Source organism: Saimiri boliviensis, chromosome 10, assembly GCF_048565385.1.
Source record: "Saimiri boliviensis isolate mSaiBol1 chromosome 10, mSaiBol1.pri, whole genome shotgun sequence".
NCBI lineage: Eukaryota > Metazoa > Chordata > Mammalia > Primates > Cebidae > Saimiri > Saimiri boliviensis.
Genome location: NC_133458.1, coordinates 71,958,472 through 71,982,866, shown reverse-complemented (window position 1 = coordinate 71,982,866; position 24,395 = coordinate 71,958,472). Strand labels below are relative to the sequence as shown.

Sequence of the window (24,395 nt, the reverse complement as noted above, 5' to 3'; positions counted from 1 at the left end):
ATGTTCTGCAGTTTTTAACTGGACTTTAAAGTCAAGAGTTCTCAGCTCTTTGCCTAGATAAGTATCAGGGAGTCTGTGAATGGCTATGATTGTTTGTAATATTTTGTCTAAATGAGCATTTTTTTTTTTTCTGGGGAAAATTAGCAAATCTCACAGAGGTCAGTGACCTGCCCTTTAAAGATAAAAGCTGCTTTTTATAGAGGGGCAGTTGAACTAGTGGTCATATATCTTATTTAAGATTTTTACAGCATTGCTATTGAACATATTGATTGTAGGATAGTTTATGTATGACTTGAAAATGTAATGATAATCAGGTTTTGGATGCCTTTTCATTTTGGATATATGAAGAAGCAATGTATCAAACTACCTATATATAATACAAGAGACAGATTGGAAAATACATTTTTCTGTAACTGAAGTAAATGTAATTAATGAATTATCAAAAATACAGAAATTGCTGTTTGGTTGACTGGCTAGTGAGTCTTCTGATTCTCATAAAGACTAAAATGGAAGAAGCTAGTCTACACCCAGTGCTACATTGGGAGGCCTGGACAGGCTCATCACTGCAGATCTGCCAGTTAGCATGGAGTACAAAAGAAACTGGTCCAGTCTTGCCCTTTATTGGAAACGACAGTGGCTTTTTGTCCTTTAATCTACACTGTTGAAATCTATTGTAACTTTAGTTATTATAGAGGAACGTTTCCTGTTTATGTTAATAAGTGGCGTGTGAAAAAGGACTCTCCTAAAAGAGAATCATAAAGCTTAAAGCTTTTAGTTTATTAAGGCTCGGAGAAGTCCTGTGGAAAAATAAATCTACTTAACTTTGTTTAAATTTGAGTTTAGCAAACTTACTATGTTTGTACCAACTTTTCTCTTGTGTCTGTCCCACTAAACAAAACCCACAGGCCCAGGACGATTTCTAAGCTAGTTAATTCTTAATCCTAAGCTAGTCCTCAGTTAGTTAATTCTCTGACGTGGATGTTATTGTTTGGAGGGACCCTTTCTGAGTTCAAGTTAGACTGTATCCAGGAACACCTGCTGTGATGAAATTGGTATGCTTTGGGAAAATAGGTAGTCTAGATAACATTAGGAAATGCATGGAAACATCTACTCAGTCACTTAGATTCAGGTTGCAGAGAATGATGGGAGTTAAAAGTATGGAAATGAGAAGTTTTGAAGTTAAGTACTCAAATTTAATATTAAATATATAAAGCTAGAGGAATGCCAGTGTTGGACTGGAAGAAGGCAGACTTTACCCATCATTTTTAAGCTTGCTGGAAAGGAAGGTCATTTGTTACTATCTTTGTAATATACTTGGAAAATGAAATATTCAAAAAGATAGCTGAAGGGGGAAGTGGTGAAGAATCAGAGGAAGCATAACTTGGGGAAAGTTCTTTATTAATATTGGTTCTGATTTTGGTGTTTCACAAAAATAATGTGTTATTCTGGTGAAAGAAAAATATTGCCATATAGTAGATTTTATTTTATTTTATAAGAGGTGAAGAGGGGGCTGAGTATATTCTCTTATATACTCTCACATTCCAAATAGAGAGTAAGAATTTCGAATAAGAACAGTATGAGTTTTGAAAGTAAATAACCTCTATGTTGATAAGAACTGTGGCATGCCTGGGTACTGAGTATCTTTTCAGAGATCCTAGAGACTGTTCAGAAACTGTTCCAGTTCATTGGGTCAAAAATCCACTATTTACGAAAAGCTAAATACGGATTTGCACGATTGACCATAATGGCTTCAATTTTGAAAGATAGTAGTATCAGAGAGCACTTCCAGTTGGTGGGATAATTTAAGAATCGTCCATGCTCAAATGGCTAAAATATTGTACTTTTTGCTGCTTCATCACTCCATTTTAAAAATAGAGAGGGGGGAAAAAGACAGACCTGTTGAGAAGGTGGAAGAATGTCAATTGGAGAGTAAATCACAATAACCATGTGATGCCACTCCTTAGTTAACTACTGCCTGAAGGTTAACTGTTCCTTAGCAGACTGGCAGTGTGTGGAGAGGCCGGACTGGGGGCTGCTGCCCCTGTGTGTGCATGTGCACCTGTGTGTGTCTGCATGTGTGAGTGTGTTTGCATCTGTGACTGTGTGTGTGCGTGTTCATGTGCATGCATGATGAAGGGTGAAGAGAACTTGTGAATAGGAAAGAAGGTGTAGAGAACAGAAAGCTAACAGAAAATCCTAAAACTTAGAGCCCTAGGAAAATTTGACTCTTTTAAACTGTACTGTTCATTTTAAAATAGTAAAATTATACCATTCTTCTTTCAGTATAAGAGAGAGATAAAAATACAGTTTTTCTAAATTGGAAAATTTGCTGTAATCTTGCTAATGACTGATTTCTTCTAACAGTTGCAAGGCAGTTTTTGCTCTGATAGGTTGATAAAGGAAACAAAATCAGGAACATATTGGAAGTTCTCAGAGAAAATTACAGTTTAGGTATATGTTGGGGGTGGATACTTAGACATTTTAATTGAAATAAAACAGCTTTATACTAATATGGGATCACTGTGGGTGTACATTTGTAGTACATCTGCTCTTGAAGCATTTAAGTAGGGTTAAATGTATGTTAATGCTTTTGCAAGAAAATTTTTGATAACATCCATCTAAGGAAACAGGCTCAGGAAATAGGTTTTTTAAAAGAATATAGATATTATATTTGCATTTAGAGAGTGAATTAGGACTCTGTAATGCTTTAAGAATTGCATTCTCTAGTGGTAATGAAAGGTAATAATTAACACATAACAGATGATTAAAGCAAGCTTACACATCTGGAGAGTGACCACAGTCTGCTGTATGCCTCTAAACACCATTCTAATTGACCAACTTTTGATATTATGAAAGGCTAATAATGATTTATTCTACCCAGTTGAAAATACTTTTTCTAGCAGATAGATTGGAAACATCTCATTTGGCCCCTCTGTTGATTTAGTTAGTGTGTGTGACAGATAGTTAATATCTTATGCTAAATACCTGCCAGCCTTGAGCCATTTTTTTGTTTTGTTGTTGTTGACTCACAGTCACTACGATGACTTTAAATAGTGTATAAATCTTGAGAATTGATGAATCTGTCAGATTATAGAGGAGGAGGGATTCTTATCAATGAGGCAGATCATGGATTCTTATTATAATAGTGTAGAATGTTGGTTACAACTGTGGACTCCCTGGCTCTGTCTCAAATCTATTGATTCAGAATTTTTGGGTGTGGGGCTTGGGAATGTGTTTTAAACAAGCTCTCCAAGGGAACATAGTTCATACTTCAGTTGAACAATGGCTGGGTATACTTTATGGCTTTCTTTCATGGATGAGGAAACAGGCCCAGAGGGGAAAAGGTGACTAGTTTCATAAGAATCACAACTTTGTCTTCCGGCACTAGAAGGACAGGATTCTTTTCTGAATGCTGCATGAGCTCAAATCAGGCTGGTTTCATCCCTAAGTACAGAACTGGAAGAGTTTTATATTAGCCCTAATTTTTACATACATCAACACCACATATGACTTTAGTGTAATATTTGGCTCAGCTTGGCTGTATGTGTGCTTATTTTTTGAAAGATACTTATCGCCATTGTACTACATGTTCAGAATAATAATTTTAAAAAGTTTACAGGGGCTTACAGGGAACTCAATTTTAATGTGAAGTACTTATGCTCTACTTACTATGCTTTAATGGCAACCATTTTCCACCTAGAAGTTTCTTGAATGACTCTGAATTGTAGCCAGAATACTTTCCTCTTCAGACCCTTAGCTGTGATTAATGTAAAAAGGCACTTGTCAAAAGGGTTTGAAATGGAAACCTTGATATTGGAACATATGGCAGTAGAGATAGGTCTGCATCCACTTACTCCATTATGTTATTTAAAGTACGAGTTCGACAATTTGTCTTTTGCTCCCTGCTTAAATGATGATGCCCATAGAAGCTGGTTGTTAACCATATCAGCAGGATAGAATATTACTTCCCTTAGAGGAAAACCACAACTTTCTTTAAGGAGTTAGCATGCATTAGAAAAAGCATGAAACTCTTCAGAGATAAAGTACTGGGCTGTTCAGCAGTCCTCTCTTTGCCTCCAAGAGGGGTTACTTTCATGTTTAACACAAACATCCCTTTTGTGTTTATTGTATTAATAGAATTTTAAAAATCCATGAGAAAGAAAGAGATTATGGTTTAGTGTTTGAAATAATATAGCTTGATGAATCTTTTTTATTTTAATGGGAAACTCTTTTTCATAGATACACTGCTTCAAAAAATCTTTTAGAAATTAAAGTGCATTAATTTAGTTATTCTGTATGGAAACAAAAACATGGAAAGTTAAAATTTGCATAAGTGAAGACCTTGATGATTTCAGATTATAGTGTGGTGGAGGTTAAGGAATAAGAGTCCATAGAATTTGTAAAAACAAATTCAGTCTAACCACTTAATGGCATGTGCAAGTAATTTGCCAATTAAATATTTCTAGTGTCTGAACAATCTTCAGAGAGGTTCTTAATCTTTCTTAATTTTATACTTTAAGAAACATAATGGAAAATTACTTAGTTTTTGATCACTTTTCATTCAAAATTTTAGTATATGAGCTCAAGGAAGGATGGATTTTAAATATTTGAGGAAAATTATTGCTTTTTGAGAAATTAAAAGCTGTGCTACTTCCAAGTCACACTGTGCTCATTTAAAAAAATATTATTTGTAAATATTTGGTGCCCAGATAATGATTTTCATTATAATTAAGACTTTACATTTTAGAGTTTTATGATTTTGATGGCCACCTACTATGTTTAGAACATTGTACCTAGGTATGCTTAGCTCCAGAACAACTGTCTAAGATAGAATTTTAAAGATTGAGAGAATTGAGTCAGAGTAAGTCATTTGCCCAGCATTACTCGTTAGTAAGAGGCGTATCTCTGACAGTTCCAGATTTGTTTTTTTTTTTAAAGAAAGCTTTATTGAGATATAATTTACCCATTTAAAGTATATAATTCAATGGTTTTTAATATATTCACAGATCTGTACAATTATCACCACGTTCAATTTTAGAACATTTTCATCACCCCAACAAGAAACCCCGTACCACACCTTTGCAGTCACCACCCACTTCCATCCAATCCCTCCATCCCCTGGCAATTGTTAATCTGTTTTTGTCCATATGTTTTTGTCTATTCTAGACATTTCATATAAATGGAATCATAAAATGTGGGCTTTCATGATTGGCTTCTTTTACTTAGCATAATGTTTACGTAGCATAAGGCTCATCCAGGATGTAGCACATACGTTATCACTTTTTATTGGTAAATAATATTTTACTTTATAGATATAGATAGTCACATTTTGTTTATTAATCAGCTAACAGGCACATGAGTTGTTCCTAGTCCTTGGTTATAATGAATGATGTTGCTGTGAACATTCACGTACGTGAGTTTGCATGGACATATGTTTTCATTTCTCTTAAGTATATACCTGATAGTGGAACTGCTGAGTCATATGATAATTCTGTGTTTTCTTTTAAAAACTGCCAGACTATTTTCCAAAGTGGCCACACCATTTTATTAAATGTATTCCCACCAGCAGTGTGTGAGTGTTGCAGTTCCTTCATATCCTCACCAACACTTCTTACTATCTTTTTTTGATGATAGCCATTGTAGTAGGGTGAAGTAGTTATATCATCATGGTTTTGATTTTCATCTCCCTGATGGCTAATGATGTTTAGCATCTTTTCATGTACCTCTTGGCAATGTGTATGCTGTCTTTGGAGAAATATTCAGATCCTTTGCCCATTTTAAAATTGGATTATTTACCCTTTTATTGTATTGTGAGAGTTCTGTGTGGTACTAGATAAGGAACTAGAGTTCCTTATCAAATACGTGATTTGCAAAGTTTTTCTCCCAGTCTATAGGCTGTTTCATCTCTTTCTTTTCTTTTTCTCTTTTTTGTTTTAAGTTCAGGGCTACATGTGCAGGTTCATTATAGGTAAACTCATGTCATGGGGGTTTGTTGTACAAATTGTTTCATCACCCAGATATTAAGCCTAGTACCCATTAGTTATTTTTCCTGATCCTCTCGCTCTTACCACCCTTTACCCTCTGGTAGGCTTCAGTGTCTTTTGTTCTCCTCTGTGTGTCCATGTGTTCTCATAATTTAGGTCTTACTTAAAGGGAGAACATGCGATATTTGGTTTTCTGTTCCTGCATTAGTTTGCTTAGGATAACAGCCTCCAGCTCCATCCACCATCTACGTTCCTGAAAAGGATATGATCTCATTCTTTTTTATGGCTGCGTAGTACTCCATGGTATGTGTGTATATATATATACACCACATTTTCTTTATCCACTCTATCATTGATGGGCATTTAGGTTGATTTCACCTCTTTGCTATTGTGAATACGGATGCAGTCAACGTACACATGCATATGTCTTTATAACAGAATGATGTATATGCCTTTGGGTATATACCCAGTAATGAGATTACTGGGTTGAATGATATTTCTGTTTTTAGGTCTTTGAGGAATTGCCACACTGACTTCCAGTGGTTGAACTAATTTATACACCCACCAACAGTACATAAGCATTCCTTTTTCTCTGCAACCTCACCAGCATCTGTTATTTTTTGACTTTTTAATGGTAGCCATTCTGAATGGTGTGAGATGGTATCTCATTATGTTTTAACACTTCATTAATGGTATCATTGGAGTACAAAGTTTTAAATTTTGATGAAGTACAATTTATTTTTTTTCTTCTGTTGCTTGTAGTTTTGGTGTCAGATAAACCATTTCCTAATCCAACATCACAAAAATTATGTCTATATTTTTTCTAAAATTTTCTTGAAAATATGCCTATATTTCTTCTAAAACTATTCACAGTTTTATAGTTAGGTCTTTGATCCATTTTGAGTTAACTTTTGTATACAGGGTGAGATAGGAGCCCAACTTCATTATTTTGCATATAGATATTGTCCCAGCACTAGTCTTTTCTTACTGTCTTGTTACCTTTATTGGAAGTGAATTGACTATAAATGTGAGAGTTAATTTTTTGACTCTCAATTTCATTCTGTTGTACTCTGTGTCTAGCTTATGCCAGTACCTCAGAATCTTGATTACTCTAGCTTCGTAGTAAGTTTGAAATCCAACTTTGCTCTTCTTTTTAAAGATTGTTTTGGCTCTTCCAAATTGCTTGAGTTTTCATAATGGATTTTTGGATCAGTTGGCCAACTTTTGCAAAGAGGCCAGCTAGGATTTTCATAGGGATTACATTGAATCTGTAGATCATTTTAGAAAGCATTACCATTTTAAAATTAACTTTGGAGAATCTTGCCATCTTAACAATATCAAGTCCTAATCTATGAACATGGGATGTGTTTCTATTTATTTAGATTCCCTTTAGTTTCTTTCAGTGATATTTTGTAGTTTTTAGAGTATCAGTTTTACGCTTCTTTTGTTAAATTTATTTCTAAGTATTTTATTGTCTTTGATGTTACTGTAAATTGAGTTTTGGCTTTTTTTTTTTTTTTTTTTCTCTTTGAGACAAAGTCTCGCTCTTATTGCCCAGGCTGGAGTGCAATGGCATAATCTCAGCTCATTGCAACCTCTGCCTCCTAGGTTCCAGCAATTCTCCTGCCTCAGCCTCCCAAGTAGCTGGGATTACAGGTGCCCACCCACCATGCCCAGCTAATTTTTGTATTTTTAGTTAGAGGTGAAGTTTCACCATGTTGGCCAGACCGGTCTCAAATTCCTGACCTCAAATGATCCACCCATCTGGGCTTCCCAAAGTGCCGGGATTACAGGAATGAGCCACTGTGCCTGACTGAGTTGTTTTTTAAATTTCATTTTTGGGTTGCTTATTTCAAATATGTAGCAATACAACTGATCTTTGTACGTTGATTTTTCTATCTTCCAACCTTGCTGGACTTGTTTATTAGTTCTAGTAATTTTTTAGTGGATTTCTTAGGATTTTTCAGTATATAAGATAATGTCATCTCTGACCCAACTTTTAAAGATCTCAGCTCTTTTCACTACAACCATACCCTGTAGCCTGGGAAAGTTATTAATTTGGGGGAAATACCTTTGACTTTTTGAGGTTATCTTTAGGAAGGAAACAACTGCCACTTTGTAATTGTCTTCTCATGATATAGATGAATGCAGCAGACTTTCAAGACAGAAACTTCTGTGAATAAAGCAAAGTTCCACAAATAAAAGGATCCTTGACCTTATTTGGTGAGGTCTGATTTTAAATAATATCATTATTATTTGGTGATATTATGGGAACTACAGACCTTCCAAACATAGCTTGTTTGACATAGACTGAAATAACAACATTATATTTTAAAAAATAGGCATTCTAATTTGCTTTTACTTTTAGGAGAAGTGGGCGAACTAAGAAAAATATTACTTTATATATCCAAAATATATACTAGTGCTACATGCACATTTCAATGCTAATTCAGTTTTGTTTCTTTGCCTATATGACTTCAACCTGAGTATAAGAGTTTAAGGCCTTGTATTTTAGACCAGGAGAGACTTCATTCTAATTATTTTTATGTTTGAGATAGATCTAGCAGGTGGTTCTTATTTGAAAGTCCTCCATGGCTGAGTTATGAGTTATTCTGAACCAAGTAAGCGACCAAAAATGCTAAAATATTTTGAGTTTCTTCTTTCCTCTCCAGGATTGCAAGTTAGGTTTGGAATGGTCAAGGTTTGGTGAGAGGGCAAGTCTAAGTTTGACTCCTAGGGTCTTTCATGGTAAAACACATGGAATTGCCCATGGGAGCCAGAGTATAGAGCAGAACAAGGCTTGAAAATCACTTTGGATTTTCATTTCTGATTTTTCAGCTATAAAATGAGAGTTGGAACTTGTTCCTCTTACCTCTCAGAGCCTTACAAGACATGGAAGAATCTTAAACAATCAAATGTTAAGTGAGAAAGCTATTTGTGCCTCTTAAAAGGAGTAAAGGATATTAAGCTGAGATGATATATTGTGTCTTCCAGAGTGAGAGAGAAATGTAAGGAACTCATAGTGATTATTGAGTTTACAGATGCTGTTTCTATTCATGAGCCTGCAGGAAAACATAGAGACCAAACATTTCAGAAAACAAATGCCCCAGGATGACTCATTAGAATAGAATGAAATATTCAAAACCTTATGAGTCTATAAAATATTTTTGGAGAAAATGTGGGAGTTTTCCAGAGGAACAGGATTTAATATTTTGTTTTAAAAGACGCTATTAGCTGTGAAATGAATAGAAATATTGGTAGGTTTCTTTTCGTCTTTTGCATATCATTTGGCTCATCCAATTAGAATGGCTTGGCAATCTTTTGATATTTGAGTACATAATCCTGCTAGGTAGGTCAAGAGAGTAAAAAATAAATTTTGTAGAATTTGTGCCAAGTGGTAAACAACTTCAGGCCTTTTTTTCCCCCGTAGAATCCCATGACCAACTGTTCTTTGCATAGCAAACTTTTCTTCACTGTAAACATACCATCACGCCCTGGGGGTTTTAAAATAATGTTTGCTACTGGCAGGTGATGCCAATGTCTGTGGTCACCTGGAGCAGGATCTATCATGTCTCAGTGATCACAGGTGGCTTTGGTCCAAAGCACTGTAACTGGACCTTTATTCACTTCAAAAGAAATGAGCCTTTCTTCATGCTGTTGATCTCCATTGAAGAGCTCCCTCAAAGGGCCATCTCAGTAAATCCTTGACTGCTTTCAGGGCCCAGATCTTGGTTTATCTGCTCCAATAAGCTTTTCTCTCTCTTTTCTCTCCTTAAATCTCTATTTCCTTGCCACGAGGACACCCTGTGATTTAGTGCTGATACAGAGTACTCCTTGAATCTGCTGTTGAAATATTTCTCATGTATTAAGACTTGGATATAGCCTCATACCTTTTACTACCCTTCCTCTTCCCACAGGACCCCGTACAGTGCTCCCAAGCTGTGCTACTTAAAAGGTTGCCAGCTAGCTGGCTCTGCCCCAACATTTCTACAATAGCTAGCGTGTTGGAACAGCCACCAAGCTAATAATGGGGCTACATTCTCAGGGTCATGTGGTTGGTACACAGCCCAACTCCAGGAGGCACCAGTCACATGAAGCAAATGCCATCCACTGGAGTTGTACAGCATGGAATCCCCGAGTGTCCTAGGTCTACACATGATCTGTGTTTATATATTTCTGCATTATATTTCTTGGTCTGGAGTATTCTCTGCCTCCTTCCTTTGAAATTTTTGTCCATTTCAATGAGAAGTTAAAAATTAGGAGTGACTCTAACCCTCTGTACACCAAGATAATGCTTTCAGAATGAGGTCCTGGATCCTGTCATCAGAAAAACCTGGAGTGTTGGCTAAAATGCAGTGTTTTCAGCCCCTCAACATGTTTAAATCAGTTTTAGGACCAGGGCTGGGATTTTGATAAACTATGTTGACTGATGATTTATATGCAGTATCCTGAAGTGTTGAGAAATGACTGTTGAATAGTTTCTTAGTAAGGAAAACTGTAGTGCCCCAAAGAGTTAATACTGCTGTCCTTAACCTGTTGCATTATCTGTTGTAAACCTTTTTTGGCTCATTTAAAGTCAGCAACTACTTAGCGAGCAGTTGTTCTCTGCTTACCACTGTGCCAGCCATAGTGGTAGAATCAGATGCCAGCTATAGTAGTAGAATCAGATGTGAAAAATAGGGTATTTGCTGTCAAGGGGCTAATAATTAGGAAATAAAACATGTACAATATGTATGTACAAATACATTAATGTATGTGCATACATATACATAGTGATTTATATAAGATTATCTGGAGATCTTTTTTATATAAATCTAGTATACTATACTCTAGAAGATCTATAGAGAGATCTTTTTTCAAACAAATTATTATTGGTAGTACAGGCCTATAGGATTTTCAGATTTTAGATCTGAGACGTATCTTTTTTTTTTTTTTTTTTTTTTTTTGAGATGGAGTTTTGCTCTTGTTACCCAGGCTGGAGTGCAATGGCACGATCTCGGCTCACCGCAACCTCCACCTCCTGGGTTCAAGCAATTCTCCTGCCTCAGCCTCCTGAGTAGCTGGGATTACAGGCACGCACCATGCCCAGCTAATGTTTTGTATTTTTAGTAGAGACGGGGTTTCACCATGTTGACCAGGATGGTCTCGATCTCTCAACCTCGTGATCCGCCCGCCTCAGCCTCCCAAAGTGCTGGGATTACAGGCTTGAGCCACCGCGCCCGGCTGATCTGAGACATATCTTAAGGATAATAGCTCTATCCTGCAGAGAAGATTTCAGTACATTAGCCAGGCATTTTATAAAGAGAGAGACACACTCTTTGGAATAGTACAAAAAACTGTAATGTTCAAAGTTTCGGATTCAAATGTGAGCTCTAGTAAGCAGTAAATGGTAGTTACTTTAATTATAGATAAATAAGATTGTTTATGGTGAGACACATTTTAAATTCATTCACTAACATTAGAAAAACTTAAACTTACTTTTATGTATATTTATAATTTCAGACCATAGAAATATAAAAATCGATAATGAGTGCCTTCGTTTTATATACCAACTATTTAATACCTTCTGTTACTTTCTATGGGAAAGAGAGATTGAAGGAGATATCAAGAAGGGGAACGACTTTATTTTTGACAGTTATCCAATGATTATTACAGTAAAACTATTTCACTGGAATGCTTGGCAGAAAGGAATCTTCAAGTTAACTGAGGATAAATTAGAAAATGATTTTTTTTGTATATGATTTCTCAAAAATTTTATTCTAGTATAAAATTTTATTTATAGTATGAAAAAATTTCAGTTACAGCTTTATCATTTGAACATTATTTCTCATTAGATGATTTCTTCCTCTAGATTAGAAGATTATGGGAGCCTTTATTAAATCTTTACTGGGCCTGCTTCCTATAGAGATACAGACACTTACACCCAGAAAGGAGTCATAGATTATTTGGTTAGTATGTTTTGCACTGAAGAAAGTTATGTTTTAAGATATTAAGGGACTTAAAGCCATTAGAACAATACCTGCAACATTGTGAGTGCCCAAGAAATTTTAGCAGCTATTAGTAGCATTTGAATCCAAGTCATTTGAATTTCCACTTGGTGATTTCTTTTCAGAATTCTTCTACTCAGTTCCTTTTATTGACCCCAGTTTGACCCACTGAGAATCTTTTATTTTGTTTTTCCTTTAAATCCTAATTCTGGATTCACTTCATTTTCCTTATATCTTATCTCTTTTTTCCCTAAAAGTAGAGAAGACAGAATAAATTCAGAGAAATTAAGGTTGTACTTTAAAACGTTTATTGTCCTCATCAAGGCCACCCTGGGGATTTCTGCCAACTTTTATAAAATTTGTGCCCAGCGTAATCCTCATTTTTACTGCCTTCTTTGTGCAAATACACACCCAACCTTATGCTAATGGTGGCACTACTGTTTCTTCATGGCAAGGCTTTAAAACTTTCTGGAAACTTTAAAAGCATGGAATAAAAACTATGGGTATAACGGGGGTGGAAGTAGGAAAACCGGGGGGAAACCATAGACACATATGCCAAAAATTTTGGCACTTTTCAGCGGACTAAAATAACTTTCTTCTTGTTTCTTTTTTTAAAAAAAAATAGAAGCAAAACAGAAAAAAAGTATCAAGCACAGTTTGCTCATAAAAATGAGCAGGTTTGGTAGATATATTTAAAGCTGTGAAAGTCAGGAAAAAATATTAATATGGTAATAATTTGTATATCCTCCACCCTCTAAACACACACTTTTGTCAAGAGGAGGTGGGAGGCTAAAAATAAAAACATGAAGCTTTAGAAAAGTAAGGTTTTTCATATTTTTCTTTTCTTTTCTTTTGTCTCTGTCAGTCCTCTTACAGTTTTGCTGTAGAGGCCAAAAAGAAATGATAAGCCAGGACAAGCACATTCAGTGGCCCATCTTAAATGGGATTATTTGAACAATTTGAGAACTCTCGGGTCAAGCCAGAAGAGTGCAGTGGAAAGTCAAAGACTTGGGCTGCTGCTGGTTTTTCTCCCCATTTTCTTTGTCTTCAAGGGCAGCTCAATATATTGTTGGACTTTTTCAAGCACAGAAACAGCCTTAGGGGTGTTAAATATGTGTGTCAAATTTTTTCCTAATGGATTTCTGAATCTTCCAAAAATTTTTAAGTAACTGTTAAAGGTTGTATGTAACACTTGTATCTTGTGGTATGTGTGTTTGTTTATGTATGTGTTTCCTACTACTAAGATTGAATTCTGTTCTCTGTACCTAGAAAATAATCATTATTTATTGAAACAAAAACAAATGAGGTGATAATAGTTTTATCTTACTACTTGGGTTTCCTGTAGCCTTTGGGGGTGTGTGTGTGTGTGTGTGTGTGTGTGTCTTCTTGATTTTTTTCCACCTTTGTTTTGTTTGGTAGGATTCTTGACTTGGATTTCTTAGCTAATCCCATGAGAATTCTTTTATTTTTGCCATAGTTTTGTAATCTATGTGTCTGTTTAAAATTAAATTACTTTTTTTTAATAAGAAAAAGCAATATCCATTTAATAACAGATCTTATCAGAAAGAACCTGATTTACTTAGTTTTAATCAATCTTTCTTTTCTCTTTTCAGAGGACGTTAAGCAAGTTTTTGGACAGACCACAATTCATCAACATATTCCATTTAACTGGGACTCAGAATTTGTGCAACTACATTTTGGAAAAGAAAGAAAAAGACACCTGACATATGCGGAATTTACTCAGTTTTTATTGGTGGGTCTAGCTCTTAAAAAGTTAAAAAGGTGAATAAGTAAACCTGGAATCAAATTGTGTGCAAAAATCCTGATTTGAGTCTTGAACTGTGATTTGCTACACACTTTCTAGCCTGGCAAAACTGTTTCATTGAGAAGTATTTCTTTATTAATATGTTGAAATCATAGAATTAAATAGGCTGTCCACAGATTTATGTAGAGCTCCATGTTCAGAAGGAACGCACATTGAGGCCCTGGGAAATTAAGTGATTTCCTCAAGGTCACTTAGGTCAGGAGGGGCAAAATTACAACTTAAAATTTTGACTCGTGACTGGCTCTGTTACTACTTACCAATATTTTGTTTACCCTGAGAAATGGGTAGATTTGTCATCAGCTTCAGAATCATTTCATCTGACACCTTTTACAGACAAGGCACTAGTCTCAAACTTGGCTCCATGTTGGAATCACCTGGAAGCTTTAAAAATGATTGTTGCCGCAGTCCCACCTCTAGAGATTAGATTTAATGGGGGCAGGGGGGACACCTGGGTATTTGGGGGCTATCTAAAGCTTCTTGGGGCCCTACTGGAGAACCACAGTGCTAAGGGCACTTGTGCACTTGCTTCCTGTGGGTTAATCGCTGTAGGAGTTGTCTTGGTTTCTGGGACGCACTTTCCCTAACCCAGTCCCTGCTGCCCTTCTCTCGTGACCCCCTTCCTCCACCCATCATTGTAACACTGATGATGCCAGGAGAAGAGTATTCACAAAATAAGATTATAACTTAGTTTTCCTTCTGCAGCATTATTTCAAAATACTTGAAATACAACATTATCATTTAGTCACTAGAGATCGGTATCTATATACTATGTAGATGTTTATGCATTTGCTTTGCTTCTAACAGTTAAATTTTACTTATACTTTATTAAATATATTTTAAAAGACTCACATAAAGGGGATTCATTTGATATGTTTAAATTTTGGGTCTCGAGGAAAAACGTCATTTCTTTGTTACTAGAAATGTCCTTAGTGGGTATCCTGGTGCCCCCGGCTTTTTGGTGTATTCCAGACCTTACCAGAGCCCTCTGGGGAGTAGTTGGAATCCTGTTCTGGGTGGAGGTGGAGGGTGCATGGGCTGTGGTGCTCACTTGGTAAGGATTTTGTGGTGTTCATTCTTAGCGACTAGTATTTGTGATAGGTTAACTTCAATAGGCGCTTCTCTTTTTGGCTTGTAGTGGTATTGTTATGATACATATAATTTGTCCTGCTGTCTAGTTTGCTTTTATTTTCCAGGCCTTCAGAAACATAAAACAAGACACCCTAAACCTGCCTTTGTATTTTTTAAAAATATGTTAATGTCAGTGAATCCCTGTTTCCAGTTTTCTGTAAACATAAACCTACTTACCTAACTTAGATGGAGAATGTAATGTGAGTTGTTGGATTTTTGCTGCTGTTTCCATAGGACACTGTTGTGCTGTAGGAGGTGGTATTCATTTTGATGAGGAATAATTACAGTAATGTTATTGAGACAAATGCCTCAAATTGACTTTATGGAACACAGCCTAATTAACTTTTAGTCTTAATGGGATGTTAGCAGTAGTAAGGATGATCGCGTTTCCTCCTCTAAGCAAGTGTCAATTATACTGAATTGAGTCGATTTTCAACTGCTCACAGCAGCCTCTAGGCCTTGCTCCAGATACAGGAAAGCCAGAGTCCAGGATTAAATGACTCAGGGATTATGGTTATGTTTCCAAACGATTTGTAGGGCATTCACTTAAATTTGACTTCATTCTATAATGGTAAATGGAAACATCCCACAGTGTCCTGCATGGGATAATTTTTGTCTCTGTAGTCAGAATACAAGTACTGAATTTTTACTAGATTACAGTGGTTATAGTGCTTAATGATCTCAGTCAGGGCCTTGCTTTTGTGTCCTACTCCAGACCCGGATTTACAGGAATGAATGGATGGACTGTGATAGGCTTTACCTGAGTGCCAGTTTTAATGTCTACCATTGGGTTCTTTCCTTCCATTTCAAATGTTTTGTTTGCTTCCTTTGAACTCTTTTCTGAATGCAGGTAACTTCTTAAAGATAAAAGTGAATTTAATCTCCTGTGTTTCAGGCTCTTGCTTTGTTAGGCAAGTATCCGCCTATCTGCTCTAGGGCAGGACTCAGAAACAGGCACTAGCTCCCTGGCTGGTGCCACTAGCTCCCTGGCTGGTGCCAAGGCTGTGAAGGCAGATGCTTGGCTGTTTGAAATGTGAACGAGCCTGCCACGATGCATGCTGCTACCTGTCACATGATGAGGAAGGGGAGCAGCTGTAGGGACTGCCGAGACGTACTTGTGATTTCAGGAAACCTGAGCAGCATGTAGAGACAGCACTCCTCTATTCCACTGAGAAATCCTAGAAGGTAGCTCAGGTTGGTTCCAGTCAGCACATGTGTTACCTGTGTTTATGTGTGTGTATACATGTGTGTGATTGGTGAGGCATTGTAGTTCTCTGCAAATTCTTTTTTTTTTTTTTTTTTTTTTGTCATTTAATAAGTCTTTTTACTGTATCCAAGCAAGTGTGAGTTTCTTAGAAACCACTGTGTGGCTGTGAGGATCTTACTTGGGTCATGTGTTTATGTAGAGTCTGGGCAGGTCCCCACCCACTTAAGGTGTTGGCAGTCCTGGGCATTGCTCGCATGGTGAGCTGCTATGTCCTTTTCTGTGCTTTAGTTGTAAAAGTCATAAAGTGGTGAATCAATTTGATATTATTTGAGCAAAACTTGACTGATCTATACTTTGCATCTAATAACATTAAGCAAGTGGCAAGGACACAAAGCCTCCTTCTTGTAGTCTTCTTCCTCATTGGAATGGAAAGATTTCAGCAGGGAGTGGGGTCACATTTCTCTTACCCCATGATTTATACTGATGGTATGTGTGAATGTGAATACAGTTTTATATGTGGGTGTGTATTTTAAAATATCTCCTCGTGTGTCTACTCTGAACTCCTAGAGCAAAGATCTAATTTTATAGCTGTTAGTTTTAAAATAGATTAAAATAAATTTTAATACTCTTTGTATTTTAGAAAATAATTTGGAGAAATTTTTCTATTCTATACCTGATGGAATTGCAGTTCATAAATAGTTTTAACATAAATCTCAGTATTTTTTTTGTGTGTTGTGATTATTACTCATGTCAGGCAAACCATCCAATTCAGCAAATATTTGCTGAGCATGTTGGGTTTGTCAAGAGGACTTGTGCAAAGGATTGAAAGGTGCAGAGACTATAACTCTTGAGACTCTTATAATGTGAAAATCTAGGAATTGTACCTGACAGTCCAAAAGAAGTAACCACAAGTAAGTATAAAATGTGTGCCCTACGAGTTTATTGTTCTGTAGCAAAAACAGTTAAAGGTTCGTGGCATAAACCCTCATGGCAGGTATTTAGATCCTTTGCCAACTTTTTTTTTTTCTTCCTTCTTTCCTTCCTTCCTTCTTTCTTTCTTTTTTTGAGACAAGGTCTCATTCTGTTACCCAGGCTAGAGTACAGTGGTGCATTAGCGCTCACTACAACTTTGAATGCCAGGACTCAAGTGATCATATCACCTCGACCTCCTGAGTGACTGGGACCATAGGCATACACCACCATGCCCAGCTAATTTTTTTGTAAAGAGGGGGTCTCACTGTGTTGCTCAGGCTGGTCTCAAACTCCTGGCCTCAAACAGTCCTCCTGCTGTGGCCTCCCAGAGTACTGAGACTATAGGTGTGAATCACATGGCTGGCCCCTTTACCAACTTTTTATTTTTTATTTTTGAGACAGTTTCTTAATCTGTCACTCAGGCTGGAGTGCAGTGGTGCAGTCATGGCTCACCACATCCTTGACTTTCTAGGCTCAAGCAATTCATCCACCTCAGCCTTCCAGAGTATCTGGGACTACAGGCACACCCACCTTGCCCGGTTAATTTTTGTATGTTTGTAGGGTTATGGTCTCCCCCTGTTGCCCAGGCTGGTCTAAAACTCCTGGGCTCAAGTGATCCACCCGGCTTGGCCTCTCAAAGTGCTGGGATTACAGGCATGAGCCACCGTGCCCAGCCCTCTTTGCCATTTTTTTTTTTTATTTGGGTGAATGTTGTAGGCACTTGAGGTCACAGAATGAAAGCTTTCTAAAACTTTTCTGCCAAATTATTGTGTAATGAGTACTGAGTTACTTTCAAAAAAGTTACAGTAACTAATATCTATATAATATTTATAATTTATAAGGTGCTTTTAAATATTCTGTTTCAATAATAGCATCCTCCCAATACCCTAAAAGGTAATTATTATTATCCCCTATTATATGCAAAAGAATAAACTCACTCGAGGGTAAAATTTTGCATTTACTAGTAATTTTCCGGGGAAATGGCCCATAGCTTTATGTTTCCAAAGAAATATCCCAAAAGAGTGGTAAAGAGCAACTGTTCTAGAGCTTAGCTTCTGCAGTAAGACGACAGGTATGTGATGAATTCAAGAATATAATGCTGTTCCCACTCTATTGCACTGTCTCCAGACCTAAGGCTACAGGTAGTTATTTTCTGTCCCTGGAAGGTACCATGCATCTGAATGGCAGTACCCAGTCATGCATTGCTAAATAACTAGCATTCCTGACCCCTACCCATTAATTGCCAGATATGATCATCAACACGTTCTTAGTAGGGGTGCATGGTACTGTCACTTCCAGGTTTTTTGTTTGTTTGTTTGTTTGTTTTTTGACACTGTTTTATAATATTGGGTATATATTTTACATGTAACTATTTTAATTTGAAAACAGTCTACACATAGGAATTTCCAGTGGTTCCAGTCACAGGATAGAAAAGTTTAGGATTACCACCAAATTCAATATTTCTGTTAACTAGAACAACATTGTTATCAGCTACCTCTCATACAGCGTTTTCCAGCTAAGAAACTTCTTGTACTTGTGTTAGTACTTGTCCTTATAGTCACTTTAGGTGTTCAGCTAAGTAAGGCAGTTGGCGTTGTTTCCCTGTGAAAGCTAAGTGAACAGAAACCTAAAGAAGTTTTCTGGATCTGTTCAAGGTCAGACAGGTGGATTTGAAGTTGAAATTAATTTTTCTAAATCTCTGGCAGTTTTTTGTTAATTTTAGTGTAAAAATTATTTGAGGCGCTTATTTAAAAATGCAGGGTCCCGGGCCTGTCTCCATTCCTCCCCACCCAAGACTCAAATTTAGTAGTTCTGAATAGGGCCTAAGAAGCTGCCTTGCCAGTAAGCATCCTGAATTGCGATGCTCTGGATGGTACAGGGACCAGATTTTGCAAACTTTGGTCTGGACTAGGCAACTCTGAATGTTTAAAGGTAAACATTCGGCTCTTTATCCCAAGAGTAATGGGAAGCCTGTTGAGGCAAACCTCATCAGATTTGTGTTTTTAGAAGGATCACTCTGCTATTGTGTGGTAAATCTAATGGAGAAGGATGTGACCAAGGAGAAAGAGACCAGTTGGTTACTTTCTAAACCAAGAGTCAAACAACTGTGGTCTTGGTTGGATAGTAACAGGGATGGGCCAGAGTAAATGGAGTCAAGAGAACTTACAGGGATAGGCCAGACAAGGCTTCATGTTTTAATGGGACAGGGACAGTCAAGGATTTGCAGAACTCAAGGTTAACTCCTGGGTTTTAGGTTTGGGCTAGCGGGAGGATGGTGATGTTTCATTGAGAAAGAGAGCACAGGAAGAAGAGGAGGTTTTAAGGAAGGGCTACAGAGTAGTGCTTTATATGTAAGAGCTGTTCACATATTTGTTGGCGAATCAGCTCTGCTGCCTCTTTTCAGTTCTTTGGTGTTGAGATGATCTACCGTAGGAGCCCTACCTATGGGCCCTGTAGACTTGAGCTTTTTGAAGGAATTTTGTTCTGCACTTTATGTAGCCAAGAAATTTCTTCTGTTTCCTGGGGCCATTACCTATTGCTCTAAAAGCATCATCCAGAAATTAGCAATGCTCTAAATTGGTGGAGAGGCCAGATTTTAAAGTTGGGTATTCTGTTGATTAGCCAAGAGACAGGATAGCTGACTTGAGAGGGAATGGGGCTAAAAATCCTATCTATGTCTTCTCATCAAATAGACTATATGATGAGGTTACCTGACCCATCAGAGAGTTCTAATCACAAGGGTGTGAGTATTTTATCATAGTTTTATTCTGATCCTCGTTTTATCGGAAGAGGATGATGAAACCCAAAGACATGAATCATAGTAAATAAAGCTAGGAATAGAACCTGGGATCAAAGCTGTCTCGCATCCCAGACTGGCCATTCATATTACTAAGGATCCTTGTTCTCAGATCAAGAGTCCCGTGATAACCTGGTTGGATGCTAAAGCATACTCATGCTAATAATGCAGCTGAACAATTTTGGTTATTTTTAATAAATCAGATTGACCATTATTTTGTCTTCTTGGTCAGCACAGTGTAGAGGTCAGCCCACTTCTTTTCTGTGTAACATGGACATTTCGTTCTTTAGATCCTGGGCCCTAGAGAGTAGAACTCTAGAAGTCTGATGCTCCCAGGTTGGTAGTTGCCACATGCCCCTCCACAAGTCAGAGATTCACTGCTGCTAGTCAGCTGAGGTCTTGGCTTTATACTCACCATCAGTTATAGTTTGCTACTGTATTTGTCATAGCATCCTGGTATAAGGCAAAAATGTCAACACAAGAGGCAATATATGTTAAAAATGAAATTGCTATTACCCCTACCCAACCACCACCAAGCAAAACATACCTTCAACCATGGCAACCTCAAATTTTCTGGCTTTAGAATTAATAAGCAATTTCATGTATTCATAAAAAATAATACCTGTGGTAGAATTAGCTGAAGCCATAATTCTTTACAGATGAGTGGACAATTAACAAGGTCCTTGCTGAGGTTTGAGTAACCTGAGCCATTTGCCTTTCCGTTTTGTCCCCCAGTTGTCTTGTCTGTATTAGTGAAAGTATCTAGACCGTGAATTTTTAGTAGCCCAAGAACACAGTTGTATTTTAATTTTCACTATGTGAGTGCCTTTTATGTTGATTCTAAGTTGTATCAGATGAGGTCTGTGATGTAGCTTTGGTACTGTTTCATAAATACAGCATCATTTGGTGTTCTCAATGAAATAGCGAGTAGAGCTCGTTATTGTTGTTTGCCTTCGACTCTTCCACTAGATGAGATTCTGCTTGGGTCCAAATGAAAACCATTGCTAGTTTGGTGATGAGTAACTAGAGATGTGATCCTGGTCACTTGGACAGTAAGATGCAGAACAGATTCCAACCACAACACACACTTTTCTACTCTCTGGGCAACGGAAATCAGGATTCATTGTGGTGGTGTGTCTGTGGTGTTAGCTTGCTGCTTTGTTGAGCAGCCTGTTGTGCAGTTTTTACAGTAACATCCTGGTACAAATGAGCACTCTACACAGCATCTCCCCAGCTGTTACTCACTGTGAAGTTTAACGTTAAATCAGAAGAGCAAGGAAATTGAGATGGAAAAGGTCTGTATTTGGTTTCTACCAAGGTGTTGTGGTACATGCCGAGCCACATGTGACACTGCTTCCAAAGATCCTTTTAATTAAAGGCATCACCTAGTGAATCAGGGATGAAATTTCACCCTCGACTCTGAAACTCTGACTGCATAGCCGAATTCGGGGGGGGGGCACGCGTAGAACAAAATTAAGAATGGTAACTACTGTTTATCTGTCTACCTACTTTATTGCTACGTTTCATTTTTACTTTGTTAAAGAATATGTGGATCTTCATTTTAATTAGAATTTTTTTCTTCAGGTTAGCAGAGATTATGAAAACAAAGTGGATATTTATATGCAAACTAGTATACAGGTACTGATAGGTGATGTAATATAGAAATTGTTTGAAATTGGGCCAAATATGATACTGTATTTTTTAGGCAAATCATCTTTATAGTTTTTGTTTCCTGTTTTGATAAACAATTAGCTGCAGCATTTTGCCCAGAATTCTTCTATCACTAAATCTAAAAAGGAATTATTTTGTATCATTTCCTTATTAGCTCTTGGCATTTATTAATATTTTAGATATTTTTTAAATTTCAAAACATGTAAATGCAAATTACCCTGGGTTCAAAAAAACTTTTTTTTTTTTTTTTTTGGTGTTTTTGACTTTATAATATAAATCACCTGGATCTCCTGCTTGTTTTCAGGGGCTGGGTTTTTTGGGTTTTTGTTGTTGTTTGTGATAAATTGTTCTCAATTATTAGACTGAAGCACAAACTTGCTTGTCTGAATAGAGGTGGAGAGAATATTTTACATTCAAAATATACCCACCGGAAAATTGGAGATTATTAAGGAAATGACAGGCCTGGAACTATTAGAAGCATGAATGTTAGACCTAAAGTGGTGTAACCCCTATATATGTTTATTTCTGTACAACCAGCAATTTTGAAGAGTTTGATTTTTTTTTTTTTTACAGCAATCTGAATGGGTGTGTTGAAGTAGTTGAAAACTGCTGCAATAAAAGCCTATTCCATTAATCATCATGCACCAGAATAGAGGGAACAGAAGATAGTTCACTGGCACATATTAAAGAGAAATTGGGCCTCCTTTCATGTACTTGAGTGGAACTGCCTTAGAGATAGCTGCAGAACTCCTGCTCTTGGACCTTCTGGCCTTAGGAGGCAGGAGGGGCCGTTTCTCTTTAGTTGGTAACTGTCTTTGGCAGCAGCATTTAGAAAGCCCCCATCACCTGGTACTGTTAAAAGCTCTCTTTACAGACACACTTCATTTTCTCAGCTCTCTGGGTTTGCTACGAGGTTTCAGGTCCTCTGTCTTACTTTTTTTACTCACTTATTTAGGTATCAGTTTGATTTTTGTTGTCTGCCTGCTCTTTGTATGCACTGTGGGATGATCTCACCTACTTCTACAATCATCTTTTTCTTTTTCTGGTTTTTGGTAAGCCCTCTCTAAAAGGAACAGGCAGTCTGTATAGGCTAAGATCATGGCTCCAGAAGCCAACTGCCTGGATGCCTGTTCAGTTTCATCCTTGCCCGTGTCACTCTCGACTCATTCTTACCTCATTTTTCCATTTTCAGACCGGAGGTGATGGCAGGGCCACCTTAGTTGTGGAGAGGATTCAAAGAGATGAAGCAGGGAAAACACAATAGCCCTTGGGACATAGCATGCACTTAATAACTTAGTAAACGTTCGCCTTGTGATGTTTTCCCTGAAACCCTGTTATCTAAATTTCCCAGATCTACGTTTCTACCTGTACCTCCAGCTTTCTTTTGTGTATATCTTAACTTTCTGTTTATAACCGAAACTCATTTCACTCAAAGTTTTTTATCATGGTCAACCACCTCATCTCATCTCTTTCCCTTAAGTATTTTCCTTTATGGTAGAGTCTTTATCTTTCCCAAAATTTGAAATGAGAATTTTTGAGATCTACCTTTGTTCATTTCTATATTTAAGTCATCATCAAAATATTCTTAAAATCTCTTTTCCTATTACCTGCCCAAATCTAGTTGTGACCTCCTTACTTATGATTTTGCCCAAGGCAGCATAAGTTAGTAGTTTAGAATCTCAGTTATATGGTATAACCCCTTGCTGTGGATCTTAGCTCTTCCAGTTCTTAATTGTGTGACATTAAGCTAGTTACCTGACCCCTCTGAACTTCAGGTGCCTCTGTGTAAAATGAAGATAATAATCATTACTTCACAGAATTATTGTGAGGCTTAAGTGAAATACTGTCTTTGAAGTTCTTGCCCTAGTCCCTGGTCTGTAGTAAGTGTTGAAGCATTCAGCTGTTGTTATCCTCCACCCTGGCTCACGCTCATTTTTCTGTTCCTATGGCTAGTTCAGAATGATTGAGCAGAACTGCTCTTTAATATTGCAGGAGGTTTTGGAGGTTTTCAAACCTTTCACCTGGGCAAAAATCAAAGCCATGATTTATTAAATGCCTGTCATGCATGACCTCTGGTTTTTACAACCCTGCACAGTAGGTGTTGTGCCTATTCTGTAGAAGAAAACCTGAGGCTCTAAGATGCAAACAATCACCTGAGATTTCCTGGGTAGTAGTGTCATGACTGCTGTTTGCACTGTACCCATGCCTGTTCCAGATTTCATACTGTCATCATAATGTATTGCTTCCATAATTTTCTCTATTAAAAATAAGACAATATTTCATATTGTCTCATAATGTATTGTTCCTCAGCCTGTGGTTGAACAAGTATTTCCAGTGTCAGGGAAACTGCTACTTTTCAAGATAGCCCATTTTACTGCTGAATAGTTCTATAGGTTAAAGACTTCTTCTGTGTACTGTGCTAAATAAACCCTGACCCCTATAGCATCTCTCCATTTTTTCAAAAGAAATAGCCAGCCTAACACACACACACACACACACACACACACACACACACATACACACACATAAATTAAATATATATATATATATATATATATTTTTTTTTTAACTTGATAGTCTTTTAACCTTTAAATATATGAATATAATGATTACTGCCCATGTTGTTCTCCTCTACACAGATGACTTGTGTACTTCTGATCCCCTTCATTTTAGAAATAAATATTATTTTGTATATGCTATAATTCATGCATATGAAAAGCTCTCTGTCTCAGTTTCATCTCTTCTGGGTTCAGATCTAGGAGCTGCCAGTCTCTTGACAACCCGTAGTATACATTTAGATTTTCATTAAATAGCTTTTGAGATG

General features: G+C 37.1%; 1 protein-coding gene across 2 annotated transcripts in view; it reads left to right on the top strand.

Annotated features, from left to right (window-relative positions):
- Positions 1-24,395, top strand: part of SLC25A13 (solute carrier family 25 member 13) — a 203,157-nt gene that overhangs the window by 94,130 nt on the left and 84,632 nt on the right. For both annotated transcript variants that reach the window (XM_010345554.3, XM_010345546.3), the window contains one exon: positions 13,585-13,724. In XM_010345554.3, coding sequence (XP_010343856.1) covers positions 13,585-13,724 — 140 coding nt within the window. The remainder of the gene's footprint in view (positions 1-13,584; positions 13,725-24,395) is intronic.